The following is a 23853-nucleotide window of genomic DNA, read 5'->3' as shown; positions in this document are numbered from 1 at the left end:
ATGGTCAAACAATGAGTCACCTTTGGTGAATAAGCCAGAGAAATGACACTTAACATTCTAGCAACTTCAGGAGGCAACATCTCCTGCATATGTGAATACTACTACAAATTCACATGAGTACATTCAATACATGTGCCTGTGCCCTCATATCAATTAATCTTTAAAGAATTTATTGCTTTACACGCCAAACAACATTGAAAAGGCTCACACACACACACTGTATGTTGTAATGCTGTTCACAACCAAAGAATGAGCCGGCAACATCATGCTCTCTAGTCCTTTTGTGGCCACAGTGCTAAAGATGCATCCATGTGTTTTATAATAGAACACCTGATTGCATATTTTATACATACAAGTGTTAAAGTGTGTGTATACACACGAATATCAATTAACAAAGCTTTATTAAAGAAAGTCTTTCATGATGAGTGTTGAATTAAAATAGATTTAAATAACAATTCTTCAGAAACATATATTTAAACAATGATAGTTGTTAAGGGGCTTGTTCAGATTGATCACTGAGTTAGCAGGGGAAATGATCATGTAACCTTACATTACGCGCATTCTCTGGATAGCATTATATACCTGTATGTGTGTGTGCATTTTATATACATTTATTTATGGGTTTCCCAATAAAGATGGATATTACTTTAATTAATTATTCTTTTTTTTTATTTTTGCACCCCAGTATGCAGTGTTATTCTTCATTCAGACACTCAAAGTTAATGTGACCATGATTTTTATAACAGATTGTGCTTACTTTCATTTTGTGGTTTTAATTATTTTTTGTAATTTCAAAGACAGAAAGTGTGGAAGACAAAAACAATACTTCCCAAAATGTGAGGAGTTTGTCCTCTGTTTTCCTCGTGAATGTTACACCTCTGATTTTTAGATACATGTTATTAAATGCGTAAATGTGTGTATCAATGAATAAAATTACAATTTCAAGTCCAACTCTTAAGGTATTAGCTGATGGTAGTGAATTTTAAAATATCTTTTTTTTGTTTCCAAAACATAAGAAGGGAATTCAATCATTAAAAATCATAAAAGCTGATGAAACCAAGACAAGAGCAAGAGCAAGAAATAACACTTGAATTCATCCATATTTACTGAAAGATGTCTGAAGTCAGTAAAATAACAAAGGGCAAAACTCATTGGTTTATTGGCATAAATGCAGTTTTAAGTGCTGGTGAAGTGTAACAGTATACCAATGTTTATGTGTAATTTACTTATTATAATTTTTAAAAACATTGTCTATATCATATTCCCTCACTAGCAGATAGTCAATTATAAATAGTGAACTGAAAAGTTCGGTTTCTATCATGCTATCTTGTGTGTGGAATCAGTTACAATAACTACAGAACAAGAACTCTCTTAGGTTTTACCAATATTGTTCCAGTGAAATTTTTGTTTCATTCTTTTGAGATTTTGAAGTAAAAAGTGGTGTCATTTTATAACTATTATTAGTATTTTTGTCATATTTTGCTGTTCCAGTCTACAAACAACTGAAGTTTAGCATTACTCCACACAGAAGACACTTGTATTAATTAACACTGAAGCCAGTAAGCTGCTTATATCCCATATTATGAATATGACACAAAACTCTCTTGAAGGATAGCCAGAAAAACCACACACGTCATATATTTAGTATTGTTATAATCAGAAAATTTAATAGGATAACACCTACAAGATTGGCAGATTAAAACCTTACATTTATGGTGGCACCTGCTTGTAAACCAAAAATGTTGCAGAATAAAAGTAAGAACAACCTTACTCTGTTATATTAAAAAGAACAGGCAACTGCGATGGCTGTCACCAGAATGCATATGCTATTTGAATACTTTTGTACAATCGTTTAGGAAATGAAAACCTCTGCTTGCCTAAGGCAGTATCTCTGTCCTAACTTATCTATCTAACTAAGCATATAATTGCTCTCCTACGGTATCTAACTCCCGTAAAGTGGTGAGGCAGAATCCTTTATTTATAAAGGCAGTACTGCTATAAATATATGAATAGGTTTATTGCCCTTAGTATTAAAACTTAGACTATTATCTTTTTAAAGGAGGACCACTTTGAATCACTTTGCAAAAAGATTAAAAATATTCAATCATTTCAAGCCAAATGTTATTAGACGAGTCCTAGAACCATACCATGCCACAGTCTTGGCAGATCTATCTACTTTTGAACTTGCATAAGAACAAGCATAGAGGAAGCTAATCTTCCACAAGATTAAATACTGTTTAAATCTTGAAATGTTTAGAACTCACATATTAATACATGGCCAATCATTAAAACCCTTTATTGTCATATATTGAATGTGACAAAAATGAAAAAGAAGAGATTTGGTGAAATTTCAAGTGCACTGTTTGAATCTCCCCCAATGTCCATATTTCCTAAAGCAGCAAGCTGAGACACCCTCCAAACCTTTCTTATTGAGGAGGCTTAGAGAATAAAAAAACAATTAGGAGAGACTGCAAAGGTCTTGCACACTCCTTTTCAAAATGTGACTTTCATGCCAATTGCCTTTGGCATGTACAAACTGCTTTCAAAAAAATGAAGAACTCTTTAAGGAAGATAAGCATATACCTGTGTCCACCTCGTTTGGCCAGCCACTAGATTGGCTACTGCTGGCTGCTGGTGAACGACTTGTATAAAACACGTCATCCACAGGACTCTCCATCTCACTGTCATCAATTGATTTGCGCTTGGTGGAGCTACAAGAAAAAGAGAAAAATGTGAATTTTTAGAACCGGGGCTGCTACTATATTTACTACAGAATGGTTCATTTATTTTTATCCATAATTCCCCAAGGTAAAATCATGAAAACAAATAGACTTTATGGCAAATAATTGATGGCACCACTTATAAAACTACTATAGTGTGCTACCAAAAAAAATTGTATTTCTCTGTTCTGGTGACATTTCTAGGCTGACCATGGCCCAGCTTTGGCCATTGTGACCCTTCACTTTTGGATTTAAGGTTAATGTGGCCATGATTTTTTACACAAGGTAATACTTAATTACAAAAACCTCCATGTGCTTCTGGTATCAACAAATAACTAAAGGCTAGATTATTAATTCATCCTGGTGTGTTAGATTGCTATCTAAAGGCTAATGTTTTACTCACAGGATTTTTCAACTATTCCTTGCACAAACATTTCTCAAGTTGGCTGGTGAGCTGTAATTTCAGACTGATATTACATAAAAGGAATTACACATACCAATGCATAAACTGCTTCACTGCTTAATTCTGAGCTGCCAGAATGTAACCAAAAGTTTGAGGAACCTCTAGAAAATTGTTCTCAAATTAAACAACACTTTTTCATGGAACTCTAAACCTCCAATGGGACAGTGGGAAGGTGGAAGAAGCCGAGAGGCCCTTCCAAGGTACAGCAACAAAAACTGAGATGTGAAACATTTGCAGGCTGATCGTTGGTTTAATGGGAAGTTTAGAGAGTGCAATCTGAAGGGGAGGATGTCATTGACAGAGATCATTTGGTACTTAGAAAGAAGAAAGAACATCTATTCCAAAGATTTTCTTTCAGGGAACTAGGAGCAGCACCCAGAGGAAAATTACATTCAGACAAACAACAGAAACACTTTCAAAGGTGGAACACAAAAGCTCTGGCAGCTTTTTTCTGGAGTATATTACCTAGTGTTTCTTTTCCTGTCTTCTTACTTACAGTAGTTGCACTACAATTAGCTGACAAGTGCATTATCTTAACCAGTATTAGGCAATCCTGATTCTGGCTATAAAGCTGACAAATCAAACAAACGTTTCTTCATTCATAAATATTTCTTCTGCCAGACATAATACTAAGGTACCAATGTATGAGCCTAGAGCACTATATAAAGGCAAATGACTGGGCAAGTGTAAATCATAAAGATTTTATAAAGTAATCCAGTCAGACACTAGTAGCAAAAAGGGTCTTGGTGAAAGGCAGCAGTGATTCATGACCACACTAGAATATACAACTAAAAGTAAAAGCAAATTTATGAGGAGGTCAATAGGACAAGAAGTTCAAAGATGATGCTTGAAACAGAAGGTGTTCAAAACTAAGCTAATTTCAAAGGAAGGTATTCCCTTGAACAGTGTTTTTAAAGGAAATTGGGGGATTTAAGGTCAGAAGAGTCACTTCCTATCAAATGAGAAAGATGCTATAAAAACAACCTCTGCATAATGGCTAAAACAATTTATGTTACACAAAACAACATAATGGTCACCCACTACTGCCATTGTTTTTAAACTACAACAGAACATGCCAACTTAGATTGGTCTGGTTTCATTGTTAGTTGATGACCTTCTGTAAATGAACTTTGTTTCTTATTGGAAACAATTGCACGTGACAGAAACATTATTTTGAGTACAGCTTGATTTTGTGGCATTCCCCTCATATGTAATTTAAAAGATTACTCATCTCTAACTGTATTAGCTTTAAGTGTAGAAAACACTTAAGAGAAATTATGTTCTAAACCTCTGCCTTAAAGACTAGATTTTAGTTAGGCCCTAGAACTCCAAATATTCAACTAGTAATCTTAAATGAAATGCCCAGTAGTCTAATATCATGTTAAAGACCACAACAGAAAGCTCAATCTGAAGTGTAGACTGCCTCAATATGTGAAAAATCATATTTTTTCTTACTCTGTGTCAGCCTCATGTTCCTGAGAAGGCATTAGATGGGGAGATTGTGTATGGTGTGATGCAATCGGTAACTTCCTCTCCCTCTTTGAGTTTTCACCTTTGATGTCACTTCCCATTCAGACTACGGAAGTCACGTCCCTTCTACCTCATCCTGTATTTAAACATAGGCCAGACTGGAAGATGGCTTCTGGGGCTCCATAGTCTTACTGTAAGGAACCATATTCCAGACCATATGGTTCCTCTGTTATGCATTTTTTCCTTTTAACAGCAGATATAGTAAATGAGGAATCCACAATAGACCCCAACAGTTTATTTGTGTGCTTTGTATTTTACTGCACTGTGACACAGTTAACGTCCCTCACTGTAAAGGATTGAGACAATGGGCAGCTATCCATTGCCCTAACAGAAAGCTGAAAGATGTCAATATCTCCATAACATTCTGCAGATAACAACTGACACATGTATCCAAGGAGCTTTACAGTATTTTAATTGGTTATATTTCTTTTGTTTTTCTAATTGTGAATTGCTCATGATCACACAATGTGAACCCACAGTCTCAGGATATTAAGTTCAAAGCCTTAAACACTACACCACACTAGTTCCTTTCTTTTTTCTTTTTATCATTGATCACAGGATATTTAACAAAATTTTCTACAGGACAGTAAATAGTTGTGAATTGCACAATGGGAGCTTGCAAGTAATTGGGGTATACATAAACATCTCTTAAACTCTCCTTATGTTGCTAAACTTTTGCTAAAAAACAGAAGAAGAAAAAGGGTAAGATAGGACATCTTAAAACCTGCAGAGAAACTCCTGCCATACTGGATGCAGGTGGCACCTATAGGTACAAAGATGACTTGGGAAGTAGAGCTGCAGCATTCCATACAATATATCAACTGAGCCAGGGCTAAGAAGTGTGGGATGTAATGGATCCTTTATGTTAGTAGTCTGATTAATACTGAAGATGAAATACAAATTTGTTTCATATGAAGTGAATGGTTAGCCTTTGGAGCACCTAGAATAGAGGTAACACGTGCTGGTCTTCAAGGGCTGGTATGAGTGCTTCTTTAGGTTTTTGATACTGTTTTCACAAGAAGCAACTGTAATTCTGCCTATTAAAGTTTTTCATTTCAATTTTATGTTTTTGAAACCAATAGATGGGCTTAAAATACAGCAGGTCTGCATTGTCTATAAGATTTGAAACCAGACATATTCTTTAATGAGAAGCATCTTCATGTCTTGAAATACTTGTTTAATAGTTTCAATAACTAAAAAACTTTCTTAATTGTATTTTCTCTAAACATCAGTGGGTTCACAATGGTGATGGTCAAATTCAACTCTTGAAAAGCTGAAGTGTCTGTTGGATTTTATTATAGTAACATTTTAACAGGAGGGTCTATCAAACTTTCAACTGAACTGATTCATTTATTGTACTTGTTTCTATAATAAAAACACTTTAATACGGTATCTATTTCTGTTTTCAAAATCAACAGGTGAACTTTGAATTAGTGTCAACTTTAGTTGGCCAAAGGCTTTTGCATTCATTTAAAATTTAATAGAAAATGCAATCTTTAATGAGAAGCTCTTAAACAACGTTCAATTGAATTTCTTGTTTAAATGAGTCAGTTTGCTAATTCTGAACTGAATATGTGGATCCAAAACAAGCAAGAAAGCTATCTGGATTACAATTCAGACACATAGCTCTTGAATATTTCTAGTAATTTCATATCATGTATGTTCTCACACAGGGTGCTATACTAAGTGTGTTGTCATTTCATGATTACTACTGTTCTTCTTAATCTTCTTTTTTCGGCTACTCCCATTAGGTGCTACCACAGCGGATCATCTGTTTCCATATCTTCCTGTCACACTCATCACCTGCATGTCCTCTCTCACCACATCCATAAACCTTCTTTTAGGCCTTCCACTTTTCCTCTTGCCTGGAAGATCCTTCTCTAGCAGCCTTCTCCCAATATACACAGCATTTCTCCTCTGCACATGTTTAAACCAACACAATGTCACTTCTTTGGCTTTGTCTCCAAACCGTCCAACCTGAGTTGACCATCAAATGTACTCGTTCCTAATCCTGTCCATCCTTGTCACACCCAATACAAATCTTAATATCTATAACTCTGCCACCTGCAGCTCTGTCTTATGTCTTTTTGTCAGTGCCACCATCTCCAACCCATATAACATAGCTGGTCTCACTACTTCTTGTAGACTTTCCCTTGGACTCTTGCCGTTAACCATCTATCACAAATCACTCCTGACACTCTTTTCCATCCACTCCACCCTGCTTGAACTCTTTTCTTCACTTCTCTTCCACAATCCCCGTTATTCTGAATTGTTGATCCCAAGTATTTAAACTCATCCACCTTTACCAGCTCTACTCCCTGCATCCTCACTATTCCTCTGCCTTACCTCTCATTCACACGCATGTATTCTGTCTTGTTCCTACTAATCTTCATTCCTCTCCTCTCTACAGAATATGTCCACCTCTCCAGGGTCTTCTCAACTTGCTCGCTACAGATCACAATGTCATCTGCAAACATCACAGTCCATGGAGACTTCTGTCTAATCTCCACTGTCATCTTGTACATCACCATTGCAAACAAGAAAGAGCTCAGAGCCAATCCCCGGTGTAATCCCACCTCCACCTTAAACATACTGGTCACTCTGACTGCAGACATCACCACTGTCTCCCTTCCCTTGTACATATCATGTACCACTCTTTCATACTTCTCTGCCATTCCCGATTTCCTCATACAATACCACAACTCCTCTCTAAGCACCCTGTCATATGCTCTCTAAATCCGCAAAGACACAATGCAACTCTTACTTGCCTTCTCTAACTCCTCCATCAAACACTGCATCTGAAGTGGTCTTTCCCAGCATGAAACCATCCTGCTGCTCACTAATCATCACCTCCCTTCTTAACCGAGCTTCCACTACTCTTTCCCATAACTTCATGCTGTGGCTTGTCAATTTTATCCCTCTGTAGTTACTATGGTTCTGCTCCCTTATTCTTAAAAGTCTGTACTAGTACACCTCTGCTTCATTCCTCAGGCATCCTCTCACTTTCCAGGATTGCATTAAACAATCTGGTTAAAAACTCCACTGCCATCCCTCCTAAACATCTCCATGCTTCAAGGTGGCTTCCTTAATAATGCTGAAATTTATTAAGTATCCATAAATGACTGATGATCTGATTATATTGTCTTGTGCGCCAGTATCTACATCAGAAATATTTCCATGTGGAATGATGCAAAGAGTTGTTAAATCTACAAATGATAATCCTCTCTCACCACACCAGCAACATTAAGAAACCCTGGTCCTAGATAGTACCAAATTAGTTTTTTGTGCAATATTTGTCATCTACACTTGTCATATTTTCCTAAAGACTTTGAAATGGGGGCGGCAAGGTGGCGCAGTGGTAGCGCTGTTGCCTCACAGTAAGGAGACCTGGGCTCGCTTCCCGGGTCCTCCCTGTGTGGAGTTTGCATGTTTTCCCCATGTCTGTGTGGGTTTCCTCCAGGTGCTTCAGTTTCCTCCCACAGTCCAAAGACATGCAGGTTAGGTGCACTGGCGATTCTAAATTGTCCCTAGTGTGGGTGGGTGTGTACCCTGTGGTGGGATGGTGCCCTGCCCAGGGTTTGTTTCCTGCCTTGTGCCCTGTGTTGGCTGAGATTGGTTCTGGCAGATCCCTGTGACCCTGTAGTTAGGATATGATGGGTGGACTTTGAAATGTAGGCTTAGTTTATGAAATTTGAACAGCGTGTTTCTCACTCACTGGTCCTTTTGGCTTTCTTGTCCGATTCATTTGAACTGTAACATTGACCATCTCATAAAACAGTTTAATACACCTTGCTTACTATGAAAGGTGTTATATAAAGGCACTGTTACCACAGAATACAACTGCTTTAGAGAAGACTGATAAACACAAGTAAAGAGAAAGGCGCGATTTCAGATGTAACAATACATTGCTTTCTTTCATTCTGCAGCTGTATTTGCATAAAGCTGTAAATACAATTTTAATGCAAGACCAGGGCTAAGATGAATAAGAAAAAGGGGGAACATTGAACACCAACACTGGGTGTAGTGTTCTTCACAAAGTACTTAAACGTTCATAAGCAAATCACATTTGAAATTGAAGTCTAGCATCCTGGAATGAGTTGTTCATCTAGGCATGTACCTAAGTATATTTTACTAATAATAAACACAAACATTCCACAACCTCATCTAGCAGCTATCGCATCTTTTAACATCAATCAAAATTATAACCAAAGCAAAATGCAGATTGTTTTGCATATGTCACATGACATGTCTGTCAATAGGTAGCCAGTCAAAATAAAGGAAGTGAACAGCTGATGGGATTACTACTTTGGCAGATTATTCTGTAGCGGCTGACATGTAAAACACAAGGGAAAGAAAATTATGACATACGCCCTCTCAATTAATTGCCAAGCACTGGATTTTGACAAGACAGAAAAATGTGTGACATAAAAGACAATATTTTATGTCTGAGAACTGACCACCAGGTGGCATTACAGTTAAATCAAAGGGGGCATTTGACAAAAATCCTTTTTTTTCCCAATGGAGTGTTTTCTGAAATGTGTATTTTTAGAATTGTACTGGCATACTACTGCTTTTTATATTTGGTGGTTTACCATAAAATAGAAACATGCTGATTGTAAGCCAGGGAAAGCATAAAGAAACTGCCACTTGTAGAAACAACTTTAAAAAATACATTTATGTGAAAAAGTTCTGGCCACTTTCCACAGACTTTGGCTGAGTACAAATATTACATGCATGTCTAATGATAAAAGTAACTGTGTCTATGAGATTGGAAATGATTAAAAATGAACCAACCAAAGTCAGAGTCTGTCCTAAAAACAAATAAACTAGGCACAACAGAAAGAGTTTCTTGAAGAGTGACCATCCTGCCAAAATCACAAAGAACACAAGAACAACATCCTGCGACCCATCAATACTTAACACTTATACTTTTGAAGAATAGTATGCAAAGAAACAAATTGGAAACCATTGCTCATTAATAAGTGAATTGATGCTCATTTCATGTTTGACAAAAAGCACCAGAATGATCATCAAAACCTCTGACCAAAACATTTAATGGACTAGTAAGGCACACACTGAATATTTTAAGCTACGTAGCTGTTGTTATATCTAGTGCTTGGTAAATAATGCATTGCCCAATAGGAATGTCATATCATCTTTAAAGTATAAACTGGAGATGTCATGGCTTAGAGATTCACTTCTGCCTCATGATGTTTAATAACACTAACTCTTATAGAATTGTTCAGGATAATGTCAAGCCATCTGCCCATCACAGAAAGTGCAGTTGGGTAACACCTCATAACAATAATTGAAACATACAAGAAAAAGAAAGGAAGAGTAAGAAATTCAGTATTCAAACATCAGACATCAGTCTCACAAGAACTTGAAAGTTGCAGTGAGAGAAATCTCCAAAGTTTCAGAGTTTAGGCTGCTCACTACATAGGCAATGGGAGAAAGTTTCACCAGTGCATTTGTAAAAAAGATGACTGATAATTACGGGAGGTGTTTGCCTGCTGTTATTACACTTTTCATATTGGGACAATGAATACTGCATTAGTTTGACAATACAATATGCAAAGTAAGACTCACAATTTGGTGATATTAGATCACTCAGATTCTACTTATTTCTCATTAGGATTTAAATGAAGGTGTCATGACATTCAATAGCAAAAATAGGCAGAAACACCAAGAAGGAGTAAATAATTTTTCAAAGAACAATAGCAAGCATTGTTTTGACTATAGACAGAATCTGTACTAAGGTTCAATATTTGCCCATCCATCCAATCAGACCTCATCCTTGCATCTTTATAGGCAAAGTAGGAATAGACCCCACATGAAATATGATTACACTGTAGGACACACTCATTAACACACACATCAGAATAATTTACAGTTGCCAATTACTCTAAAGTACACATCTATGGGATGCAGAGAGAAAACATAATCCCAAAGAAAATCTGTGTGAATACTGAAAGAATAAGCAAGCTGAGCACTGACTATGCCTGAGATGAAAATAAATGTCTTTTATTTATGTGGGCTTTCAGAAAAAAGTTGTTTCAAACTTTAGATTAATATGTCAAGTTGAAACTCAAGCATGCAGAATGAATTTTGTCTAAATTCAAAAGCACACATCCACCAGTACTTCCTGTTGTGGTCTAGCAATATGTCAAATCCCATTTGTGACAGGGATGGGGGTAGTGGGAGTAATGGCTGCACACAGTATGCACAGACTATAGATATTTTCAACAAAAAAGCACTGTGTAAAAGAAAGAAAGAAAGAAACAAACAAACAAAGAAAGAAAGAAAGAAACAAACAAACAAAGTGATATACAGAAACAACTTGCATCAGTCAAAAGGCATTACAAAGGACAGCAGTGCTAGACAGATGCACACATCCCAACACATGCTGAAAAGAAGGTGGGTTATTTAAAAATTCCAGAAGAGTAGATCTGGTATATCCCAAAAATTAACCATACCCCCTTTCACAAGGCTGTCTGATATCCCTTTAAAGACAGCATATTGAGGAAAATGTATAGCATTTCTTGGTGGCCAGTGGACACTAGCCACTTTTTGGCCACTCCTATATATACCCATGTGGCCCATTATGGACTTTATTTTTTTTTTTCTCTTCTGCTAATGCTGACTGCCATGGCTCAAAGTCTGGATTTCTAAGGATGGTTTGGCTTGTGCTGAGATGAGCAACCAAAACAGAAAAAAACACTTAAAAATAAAGCAATATCTACCTCCTGGGAAGGCTTGCATAGAGCTCCACTTCGGCTGATCTGTAAAGAAACAAAAAGACTCAGGGGTCTCTTATCATGCACTCAAACAGAAGACCAAGCTTTTTATAATCATGAACTATATAAACTCCATTAATATGAAAGAATAATAACTAAGCTTAAGAACTCAAGGCACTGTGACCTCCCACTGGTCAAATTACTGGACTAAAAAGCACACTTCAATCTTCAGTACTGAACCCTATTTTGGCTCTAGGTGAGTGTTCTAGTTCTACAAATATTGACATTTCTGTACTTTATCAATAAAATATCTTGGGATAATGCTTACTATGCATAGATAGTAGATACGCTGGTGGCAGTATGTCTTGATGATTAAGTATACTGTAAATACTTTGGTAGAAATAAAGTAACAGCTGAACTATACCTATAAATCCTCTCCGGGTAATATATATTACGTATAAGTGATATTTATGTTTGAGGAAGCTTGGACAAATGGTTAATGTGTAAGACTGTAAAGCACAAGTGTAATGGCTGAATACCTGCCACTGGTCCGTGTTTGACGGGCCATCATTTAACCTGTCATGATTGGTTAAATGTTGAAAAATATGAGCAAATTATCTGCTTATTTCCTTGGTTTCCCTATAATTGTCATTGCCATTTTCTTTCTAGCCACCATTTCTAACTATACTACCCAGTACACAGTGTGCCCCTTAGTGGCCATGAGGAAGTACTGCAAACTCAACTATTATTACTGTCTCCTGTGTGACCGGGTGAAACACTGCTTTACATATAGTATCATCTACAGTGCACACTAAGCTAGGATGAAATTATTGTTTTTTAATAAGCATAGCAAAATAAATGGCCTTCTATCGTGTTAAGGAGCAATAGCAAAAACAGAATACATTAACCTTGGTGAAGAATACTAATACTAATCAACACTGGTGCCAAAACAAAATTAACAAATTATGGACAATATAAAAATAATACTCTGAATATAATTGTCTCTTTCTTGATGAGTTATCACTACTGATATTCTAGGCCAATAAAATATGATTCTGAATGAATGCCAAAAGAGAGAAGGAAATCTTTGTTATTAAAACATGCTCTGCTTACAGATCCTATTGAAATGATACAAGAAAGTTTCCATTGTCAATACAAACTGAGAAACCTTACTCACTTTTATGTTAATTTATCAGTTATGTTTTGCATATTAATAACTTATGCTGTACTCTAAACCAGCTTATCGTATAGGACTGTATATTTAAAAAACTGAATTGAATTAAATCAAATATTTAAATAAATTACTTTGGCCCTTTTAATTCATTCAGTTGACGTTGAATACTTGTTTCAGAGAGTTTATTTTTGATGCTTTTGCAAGGTCCTCAGATTTTAATAACTCACTATTACCTAAACTACACTAATGATTACAAAACTGTTGAGACACACAAAGAAGCACTGGGCAATGTTTGTCAATTTGGATTGTCTGGGGAATACTTATGCAAAGTTTTATTAATATTTTAAGAGAAATAATGAGTTATAATTTGGTGTGGAGTAACAGTGGAAACTCCCAGGGAAAAATACATTAGGTGTTCATTTAGTGTGGATTCCAAGAAGAGAACTGGGTGATTAAGTGGTTTGGAACAGTGGGAAACTAGTGAAAAAATTAAGAGAAACAGTGAGTGACTGTTTAAAATGAATTAGTAATAAAATGTTTTTAACCCCCGAAAACAAAGACTTTTGATAACACTCTCCAGAACTGTATGCTTCTGAAAACGGAGTCTCAGCATTGTAATGTGGGTGAGTGAAAATGCAGCTTTCTGAAAACACAGACTCTAATCGCATTCCGATTTACTTGACCTTAATACACAACCCTTTCCTGACTGGATCCTGCTCATTACAGCATTTGATTTTCTGCTTGGTTCTTTTTATGTGGCCAGAGATACTTTCTTAAATGATGTGAATGCTAGTATGGATGAAGAATGTTTTAGTTAAAAAGTCCCTTTTTTAAATGAAAATGTAGCAGTGTGAATGTAACCTCAGAGGAATGAAAGGCAAAAGCTTGATGTTGATTACTTGGGAAATATTGTATGTTATCTTCAATATTGTAAGTTCCCTGGATAATACTGGGAGATAGTCTGGTGCATATTCCTAGGATAGCACTAGCCAAGAGTCTGGAAATACTAAAGTTGGGCTCAGGTCCCTAAAAGAATGCTGGGAGAATAGTTTGATTTGGATGATAATCTAATTCATATCCTTGGGAAAGCATAAGATGATCTGGAGTATCAGGTAAAATGCCAAATTCACTACAATTGCTTGGTTGTTCAGTTTTGTTAGTTTGCTTTTGAGACAGTTTCTGCCTAAGGTAACCGAGTATAAATTGCCAGATTGAGTTATTTAGGTCAGCAATATGTCAATGTGTTTTGTTTGCAAGTGACTTGTGATTCCTGTTTCTTCTTTGCTGGTCATTAATGTTCAACCTATTAAGATTCAAGGAGTTTAAATGAAACAAAGGGAACTTTAAATTTAGAGAAGAGTACAATTTTTTAAATTAGTTTTCCTGCCATTGCCATTCATATTTTGGCAAATAACTAGTCATTGTATCTTTAACAAATCACACTTCTAATCATTACAACTCTTATTTTCCTTCCTTGACTGTTTCCTCGTTCATCCTAAATCTCAGTTTCTTGACAATTTGGTTTGAAATTGAAATACATTGTGAAATCTTGGTGTGAAGTGAATTTTGGCGCTCATTTCTGTTTTATCACAAACTTCCAGAGGAACACTGAGTAATGCATGTGTACCTACATAAAAAGCACTTTGCTTCCCATCTTAGTCGTTTGAGATGCCTGCAATAGCGAGATCTCATGTGAGTAGCCAACTTAAACAGATAATGGCAAATGTATCAACCAGTTATAGGTTTACTTTACACTTTTTGTTGATGTAATAAAACGTAGTACTCTAATTATTAATTTGCAGAGTTAGTCTTTATCAGAAAAAAAATAACAATCATACAGATGAAGGAAGCTTATACTGTATAAACCTATAAATAAGTGAAACACTTTAACAAGGCACTTTAAAACACAAAAGAATTCAGCACAAGTTAGCACTGTATCTAAAGAGGTGCAACTTGCTGGAAAAATGAAAGAACAAGAGGAAGCTTTTTGTCCTTCCAGGCTGTTAAGCTGCTCATCTGCTGTTCAGCAATGGGTTATCACACCCCTGAGGTGCCAATGCGTGGGAGACCCCGTTAGTAGGGAGAGAGAAATTCTCAACCACGACCTCAGTGTGGCATCAGGAGTGCCCCCTGCTGACAGGTGTGTAATGAGTGAGGTCTGCAGGACTAGGAACAGCAAATGTTGTGCCAGAGCACCATGGCAGTGGTCCTTGCTGTTTATCATGGGATTGTGAATTCAATGTTGAGTGCAGGGACAAGTACAGTGATAGACTACAAATAGGAAACTGCATTCACAAGCCAGTAACAGGCCCAGAACACTGCATTCACAAGCCAGTAACAGGCCCAGAACACGGTCACAGATTAAAATATGCAGAGACTAAAGATCATTCAAGTTCCTAAATTGTACAACATATAAATGTAATCTGTTGCGGGCATCGGAATGTGATGTTGCATCAGATTAAAAAAAGACACAAAAGCCAAATGAGATTCTTATGGTGAATGCTCAAATAGAGGAAAAATATGTAAGGTAAAATTATAAAAAATATATACTGTACGTGAATATTTGTTAATGTAACATGAAGGCTCTCACCTATTCCCCATTGTGCTTTTAAAATTTTTAATTATGCAAAACAACTAAAATTAAAATGACAGTAAAAAGTAAACAAAATCTATCACAGTGATATGTGTATGAAAGTAAATATCTGTAAGTAATTTATTATCATGAAGTAATATGATGCATGTATATGAAAATGTATTGCTCATCTCGTAATAGATACATTTTCCTACTTTTTCCACTACAGGGGTTCCACAGCCAATTTTGAAGGCATAGGCTACACAGCAAAACCAACCCAGTTTATCCATACTCGCATACAAGCAGTTTCACTGCCAGATAAATTTACTTGCTTGTCTTTTGAAAGTAGGAAGAAACTAGACTCGCTGTAAATACCCATAGGAACACAGAAAGAAAATGTAAACTTTAAACATGCAATGACTGAATGTGCATGTACTACACAGTGTAATGCATCATGAAATATACAATATTCATGCACAAACCCACAATCACTCATGCTAGGCAAATTTAGATTCATCAGCTAATTTAACAAGAATGTCTTTAGGAAATGGGAGGCAAACTCTCTGCATTTAAATTTGTATAAGAACATCTGAAATATATTGTGATATTTTAATGATGTATTGTGTATGGAATGTATTGCAATGTTTTTCTGAAGGAGAAGATACTAAAATGCAAAGGTAATTTGGAAGCAAAAGGCCTCAAGGTCAGCTTTGGAAAGACCAAGGCAATGGTGGGAGGTGAAGGGGCAGGACTTGTTGAAGAGGTGGGTGCATGATTGTGCAGCAGAGCTGTTTGGAGAAACTCAATCCAATGAACAGGTTGTCAGAAGTGGGTGTAGTGGAAGTGTTTAAGAGGGGTGCAGAATGCTGATGATGATGGTGTAAATTTAGATAGAAGCATTGCAGTTGTTCTGGTGAAAGAAGAGAAGTTCTGCTTCTTAGGTAGAGTGCGGAGTATAGACGGAGGTATGTTTACATGGTGAATTTTAACATTCAAGGCTAAAAAAACAAAAAAGAGAGACTATGATGAGAGAGAAGGGGCTTTACCATTGCCTCCATAACAATATCATAACAATAATCTGAAGAATTTGACTATTATGGACAAATTACACAACAAGAGACAAGGTGCTTTTTTATCTAGCTACTGTTTTCTTTATTTTTTGCCAGTACCTGGTGGATGGGGGAGAAGTAATTGAGCGTCGCCCCAGCTGGTTTATGTTGTAGTATCCAGGGCTCTCAAGGTCAGCCAGGGAGAAATTGGGTCCTGCTGCTGTGGCAACGGGGGCTGAAAGAAACAAGTGAGAAAATATTAGAATGCCTGAAAATCAGCCTTGACCCTCCTTGAAACTACACTTAGCCACAGAACCCTGTGCTCGTTTCATACATTGTCTTATTTCTAGTTTCTCTTTGAAAAAGACATGCAGGATTAAGATGGGTCTACTGCTGTTTTCATTTTTCCTTGAAGACCTAATTAATGTTGCATTACCGTCGTATTAGGACAAGCACTTTCCCAATGGAAGTCTATGAAACGGTCTGTAGACCTTTTTTCCCATAATACAGATGAAGCGAAAGATGAAATAATCTATCATTTTCACAAGATTATTTCAGCAAGCCTACTCTCACACCACCCAAATCCTGTACTGGAATAAGCAATCAAAGAACGATTGATTTGGAAACCTGGCATAAACTTACCAATATGCATATTCTACACTCTGTAAACAGCAGGGGGAATTTCTCAAGAACGTGGTGAAGGCATAATGATATTCAAAGACAGGGGCAGCATTATAAAAAAGAACTTACTTTGAGACACTCTGACGAGCTCTGCAACATTCCATACCCCCGATGTCACAAAGCAATCTTGGAAACTCAAATGCCCTGCAGAAGAAAATATTGACAAAAATTAAATGTCAACCATCACCCATGCCATGCTACCACGATACTTGTTATTGGTCCCCAGATTCTATTTAGGACAGTTGTTTCCATTTTTGTTATGGTATATAAGCAGGGTTTCTGGGTTTAAGTCCACCCATTTTTAGAATTAGTCAAGCCTAATGACCTTATTTCTACTTTCATTTATGTGATTTTATTTTGTAATGATTAGTTGATAGAAATGATTAATCAATAATTGCTCTTTCATTCCATAGCACAAAAACTTCTAACGTGTTATTTATTAATTTTTTCCTTTTAGGAAATACCTTTTTAACAGATTATTTTTCAATAGTTAATAACTATTTTGCTACAAATGAAAATACAGAAACAAAAGACACCAATACAAACAACAATGCTTTCTATAAAGGAGCTGTTAATTTATATCCATTCAAATCTGTGTGTTCATCGTCAAGTTCTTACTTTAAAGAGACAGTTTGAAAATCACATTCTGATATCAACTGCAATGTTTTTACCCCATTATTAACTAATATTGATGTAATTTACTGTGCATTCCTAAAAAATATTAGTGTTAAAAAATGTTAAAACATTTTTTGTACATTCGTTAACAACATGTAAGTCCACTTACATATAGGATCAGACTTTTATTAATGAACTGCTTAGAATGAAAACTAGTAGGCAAAATGGCACTCAGGGACTTAGTCTAGAAAACACTGATTTTGGGTGATACAGTGATCTAGTGCTTGTATTGCTGCCTTACAGATCCAGCACTCAAATACTTGACCCAGTCACTTCATATCTGAAATGTGCAGGTTCTGTTGATTGATGATTCTAAATTGGTCATGTGGTGTGTGCCCTGAGATGGATGGGCACCCCATCCACCGATGACAATGTTGTGATAGTCTGTGACTCACATGCTCCTGAATTAAATGTAGAGAGCTACATTATGTTATATGTTGTGTTATAGCTAGACAGAAACTGAATACATTACACTTTTTCATGCATTCTCTTTAAAGTAATTAAATGAAACATTGAAAGGGTAATTTTTATATTTAATAATGTAACTGTTACACGCAGGAGACACATACTGTATGTGACTACATTAGAATAACTGGCAGGCAGGAAGACTGGTACTGGATAATAACAAAAAAGAGAATTATCTCAGACATTGGAATACTATAAATAGATTTTGATACTGGATAATTTTGCAACATGAAACACAGTGCATCACTTACACCAGTATGACGGTAAGAAGATTTTTGGAAGAGAACATGTGATAATGAGCTCTGAATACCAATACTTTCTAGTCAATTTCAGACACACTCCCTTTAACATTTTTTTTAAATATAAAAGTTACAACATCTATTTTTCATTAAAATTACTTTTGTTGTGTTAGTTTTATGCTGAATTTTCCATTCAATCCATGTTATTTATTAACCTATTAAATTACTCCTTTACTTGCACCAACGACCTGAGGTGTCAAGCAAGGCATGAAATATCCGAAAGGACAAAGACACTAGAGAGAACTCCCCAATTAGAATAAAATATTAGGGAGGGAGTAGCCTAGAATATAATTGATTGTTGTTCAGGTGTTATTGGCTCATACAGTAAAGAACAGGAAGCACAAGAGAGGGCTTTGTAATAATCTAAATAGGACAAAAAATAACCCTTTCTAGAATATTGTGGATGGGCTTCCTTTAACACAGTATAAAGAGAAACAAACGTTCAGGTGATAACTTCATTCTCCATTTAGTCCCTGAAATGTTTATACTGTTTAAATGTTTATAAGCAGCTGCAAGAGATAATTCTCAGTTATATGTGAAAAGATTGTCTGAAGTGAGAAGCAACAATTTCAACAACCTGGCCACATAGATTTGACTATAAGATACATGTCTACATGGCAGCACTCCTTAAGGACAAACCAGACCTTTGAACTGGGATACAAGCTGGGTATCCAGAAACTTTCAGCTATTCTTTCACACTACCACCTTCTCTGAAGAAAAGAAGGTAAAATGGTGACTTAGCTTAAGAGCCAGTAGTGATAAGTACACCTCCTGGTCTGAAATTATACTGTAATTATACTATAGTGCTGGTCCACATTGCATCTTCTAAAGGACATACAGAGAAACAGTGGCACGACTCATAGATTTCAAGAAGTCAGTTGATGGAATGAGACTGCACTGTTCCTTAAACCTTTAACTGCTGCCATATATCCACCTCTGATGGATACAGAGAGAAGCAAGGACACAACATAGTGGCACATGAGGAGTCTGTGGCTGAAATGGGATATGAACTTGAAATCTTAGTGATTTATTCACTTTAATAGCATGAAGCCATGCAACATCCACTGAGAAACATAAGATGAAGTGTACTCCTCAGGGTTACCCAGGAATTCACAGAAAGGCTGGAGTCTACTGATTTTATACATTTGAAATCAAAAGGCTACACGGTAGCCCCTGACATGCAATGAGTTCAGAAATGCCAATGAGAGTTAATATCTGAATCAGAATTAGAACTGGTATGCCAATAGATTTAAAATCTGAAAAACACAGCAATAAAACTAGATCTGAATGGGAACAAGGAGAGAAAGTGAAATAGGTTTCTTCTGATTTTAATCTCCTTTGTTTACTAACAGTATTTCATATAAGAGTGCACTGACTTCTATTCTTCACATCTTGCACAAATTGGCCTTCCTCTTGCTGTAGATATCTCATTACTCCAGTTCAGGGGACAGTGCATTTTAAATTTCAGACCCACTCACTAAAGAAAATTCCAGGAAGGCAAAAGTATTGTTCAGGACACTGACCGTTAGGTGGAGGTTTGATGTCAGTCTCTCCTTGTGGGTTGGAGCTCTCTGATTGTCCTGATTCTAAAAGAAAGCAGAATATTTTCTTGAGAACAAGAATGCACATAGTCTACTGCACATAGTCTACATAGACTGCTAAAGAAAAAATGAGAGAAAACAGTTGTGGTGCCAGAAATGATACAATTTACACTTCCTGCTTGGTTTTGGCAAACAGATAAATGAATGATTGGACTGCTTATGGTTTTGGCTATGAATCTTCAGTTTTGGCTACCAGTTAAACCTCAAAAAGTAGGTTTAGTGACCTGTAAAGGAATTTGTTCCAACTTAGATAACCCATGAACTAATGAAACATTTTTCACCTTTTAGAGTAATTATCTGGTCAAATGCATTATTCTTTCAGTTTACACTCCTGAATTTTGAAGGGGAGGTGTGACAGAACTAGCTGTTCTTGGGCAGTGCTAACAATGAAAGAGCATGCATAGGATAAGGCATTGATTACAGAAATATAAAAAGATTAAAACATTTAATGTTTTCAGTAGTAAGATCTGAAGATTCATGCCAATGCATTATTCAGAAATACCAGGTAAAATGTCATGAGCACTTGAGGCAAAAATCTATATATATAATTCACTAAGGCAAAACACCCATGGAAAGGCAAGACAACTATGAAAAGCACGCCGGAAGGGGCGTGGATTCACTAAGCCGCCGACAAGTGAGACATCTATGGCGCACGCAGGAAGGAGCCACGCCCACCAACTCCAAGACCATTGGGTATGACGACAACTCGCAGGGCCATGCCCACCAACTCGGATGCGAGGACACAGAAAAAACTGCGTCATTTATATTCGTCTGTCGTAGAGGCCACATGCAGTGCAGGTCAGGTTAATGTCATGTGCATGTCATGCACCTCTGAGCTACGTTGACTGTTCATAGAGGCATGTTTCTCGCGGAGGTGAATCGCCATATGCAGCATGTGAAACGGTTTGCGAAGGGTATCCCATGGGATCCTTAAAACAATCCTTTACAACTGAGGTTAAAGCACAATGAAGTAAGCAGTCTTTAAAAAATTAGTTTTCAGTTACGACGCACGATCGCGTGCACCATAGCAAACTGTTTTACACGCTACATACAGCAATTCGCATCCGCGACAAACATGCGTCTTCTTAGATGCTCCTGCAGGAACACTTAAGACGTTTCCCTGCCCACCAACAGTCCTTTTTCACTGGCTGGCGTCTACCCTCGCTCTCTAGTCATTCACACTGCCTGCCCATTCGCCCCGACGCAAAAACTCACCGACCACCCAGTTAGTCACTTTCGTCTGTGGTAAGAGTCCACATGCACGTCCGAGCCATGCGGCGTTTGTTATACCGCGGGTTCACTATTGTGTTGTATTTTGCTCTCTCCAGAGTTCCATCTTTTCATTCACTTACTGTTGTATTCTCACACCAACCCATTTTAGACATCCGTGTCTTTCCAGAAGTGTTTAGCATTCAATAAATAATTATGCATGAGATTGACCGTGTGTCTACCCAGCACAGAGAGGTAAGGGTAACCCCATTCGTTCTGCAAGCCGTGGAATTCCCACTAAGTGTGACTCATACGCTCCCGCTCATTACGTCCCTACCCTTTGTGCACACCCCCCTCCTACCGTGGTCGGGTATCTTGGTGGATTATATATAGAAAAGCAGCCAAAGCCAAGGGGTATCCCAAGGGGTCCTTAAAACATTCCTTTAGAACTGAGGATAAAACACAATGAAGTAAGCAGTATTTAAAAACCAAGTTTTCGGTTACGACGCACGACCGTATGCACCATAGCAAACTGTTTTACACACTACATACAGAAATTTGCATGCGTCTTCTTAGATGCTCCTACACTTTGTTCACACCCCCTCACACCTTGCTACTACCGTGGTCGGGTGTCTTGGTGGATTATATTTAGAAAGGCAGCCAAAACCGCACAAAATGAAAAGTCTAGAGTTCCATCTTTTCATTCAATTTCTGTTGTATCCTCAAACCCTCCGTTTTTAGACAACTGTGTCTTTCCAGAAGTGTTCAACCATCAATAAATAATTATGCGGCATTTGTTATGCCGCGGGTTCACTATTGTGTTGTATTTTGCTCTCTCCAGAGTTCCATCTTTTCATTTGCTTACTGTTGTATTCTCACACCAACCTGTTTTAGACAACCATGTCTTTCCAGAAGTGTTTAACATTCAATAAATAATTATGCATGACATTGAGCGTTTGTCTACCCAGCGTGGGTAAGCCGTTGAACCCCATTTGGGCTGCAAACCGTGGAATTCCCACTAAGTGCGACTCATATTCTCCCACTGGTTGCGTCCCAACCCTTTGTACACACCCTCCTCCCACCTCGCTACTACCGTGGTCGGGTGTCTTGGTGGATTATATATAGAAAAGCAGCCAAAACCGCACAGAGCAATGAAAAGTCTACGTCAGTCATAGGTACATCTGGACTGTGTAAAGACGATGACTCAAGTGACGAGTTGGAGGTGGGCACATGAGCGGGCAGTGTATACTGAACGAGAAATCAGCAGACTAGCATGACGGAAGGAGCTGAATGGACGTCCTTCTCTCCTCCCGTTCCACACTCCGCGCCGTGCACCCCCATCCCTCCGTCTGGCAGGAGAAGGCGCGAGGACGGTCCACCAGTTTTCAGTCACGGACGATTATGTGTTGGTTCATTCCACGCATTGTTAAAATGTTGCTTTTCTTGCTGATTTATTACATTACCGATTTTTCAAATGTTAATTTTCTCCCTGTGCTTAAAAATCATTAAAAAACCGCCCTGATTATGTGGCGTATGGTACGCCGCGGGTTGGCTAGTAATATGTAATTAAGACAAACTTGAAAAGTCTTATTTTAATCAAGGCAAACGTTCCTGATAAGAAACACTTAATTCCATATATATTTGTTCCATTTTTAATTCCTTTCCTTAATTTTAAAGTTTATGATGGTCTTGATTGCTACTAAGATTGGAATAATTCCACTTTGTTTCTTAAGGTACAAGGGTGTATAATAGGCTCCCAATTGAGTGATCACAATTTGGAATTTTTGCATTGTGTTTAAAAACATTCCTGTTTGTTAAAAGGCCACAGTTTTAAATCTTTTTGTTGCTACTCAAAATGAGTTGTTTTTGCTTTAGAGCTCAGTACTTTACAAAAGTTGAGCAGTAAACCTAGAAAACCTACAAATTAACAAACAAAAATCTGTAGATTGTCTGTGTTCATTATGTTTAGATATATGCATTGTAACAATGAAAATTAAAGTGATGTATATATGTCACACAGAGATAGACAAGAGATTATATCTACACTCTTTGAAATATTGTTTTCTGTTGTTATGTATATATTAAAGAACACATTAATCTGGGCCTTCTTGGAAACCAAAAATAAAAAGGGCACTGTCTTCACACGAAGGAAAATGAAGAGAGAAGGTTTGACAGCTACTATCAAAATCATAAAAGCAGTGTGCCTGTGGCAAGTGGATATCAGTTTTGATAAGGTGTGTGTTCCTGTTATAGAACTTTATTTGGACGGATTGCCACTTCAATACACTGGACACCCATCAGTCATTTTCCTCTGTAAGAACACTGCTTACTAAGGTTGAATGGAGGGATTAATATGTATGAGACTAAAAATTTTTACTTTGCATTTACACTGCAGTAGCATGCTGTAGCCACGTATATGGTATCACGTAATTGGTGCAAGTTGTCTTAGGATCTGGAGTTTCTGGAGTGAGTTTTCGTAATTTTTTGTGTTTGGTTTATACTTTTTTGTTCTCCTCTTCTTTTTTTATTTTGGCTTTTCAGACATTGTTTGCTAATGTCATTGGCTTGGCCGCAGATCACAAATTGCTATGCCATAGGTGTATTTGTTATGCACTGTTATGCATTAGTGGAAGGCAAATTGTTTTTTTTAAATTGTTTGTTGATAATGCAAAGGACGA

The 23853-nt window shown here is 37.1% G+C and overlaps 1 protein-coding gene across 9 annotated transcripts in view; it reads right to left on the bottom strand.

The window, feature by feature from the left end:
- The window catches only part of LOC120541180 (nuclear factor 1 X-type-like), a 255393-nt gene that overhangs the window by 46023 nt on the left and 185517 nt on the right, over positions 1-23853 (bottom strand). For all 9 annotated transcript variants that reach the window (XM_039772574.1, XM_039772575.1, XM_039772576.1 and 6 more), the window contains exons 3-7: positions 19889-19951; positions 16996-17070; positions 16366-16480; positions 11457-11495; positions 2584-2711 (exon numbers count right to left, since the gene is read on the bottom strand). In XM_039772574.1, the coding sequence (XP_039628508.1) occupies positions 2584-2711; positions 11457-11495; positions 16366-16480; positions 16996-17070; positions 19889-19951 (420 nt within the window). The remainder of the gene's footprint in view (positions 1-2583; positions 2712-11456; positions 11496-16365; positions 16481-16995; positions 17071-19888; positions 19952-23853) is intronic.

Source organism: Polypterus senegalus, chromosome 12 (genome assembly GCF_016835505.1).
Source record: "Polypterus senegalus isolate Bchr_013 chromosome 12, ASM1683550v1, whole genome shotgun sequence".
Taxonomy (NCBI): domain Eukaryota; kingdom Metazoa; phylum Chordata; class Cladistia; order Polypteriformes; family Polypteridae; genus Polypterus; species Polypterus senegalus.
Note: the sequence above shows the minus strand (reverse complement) of the source record. Positions and strands in the feature narration are given on the sequence as shown.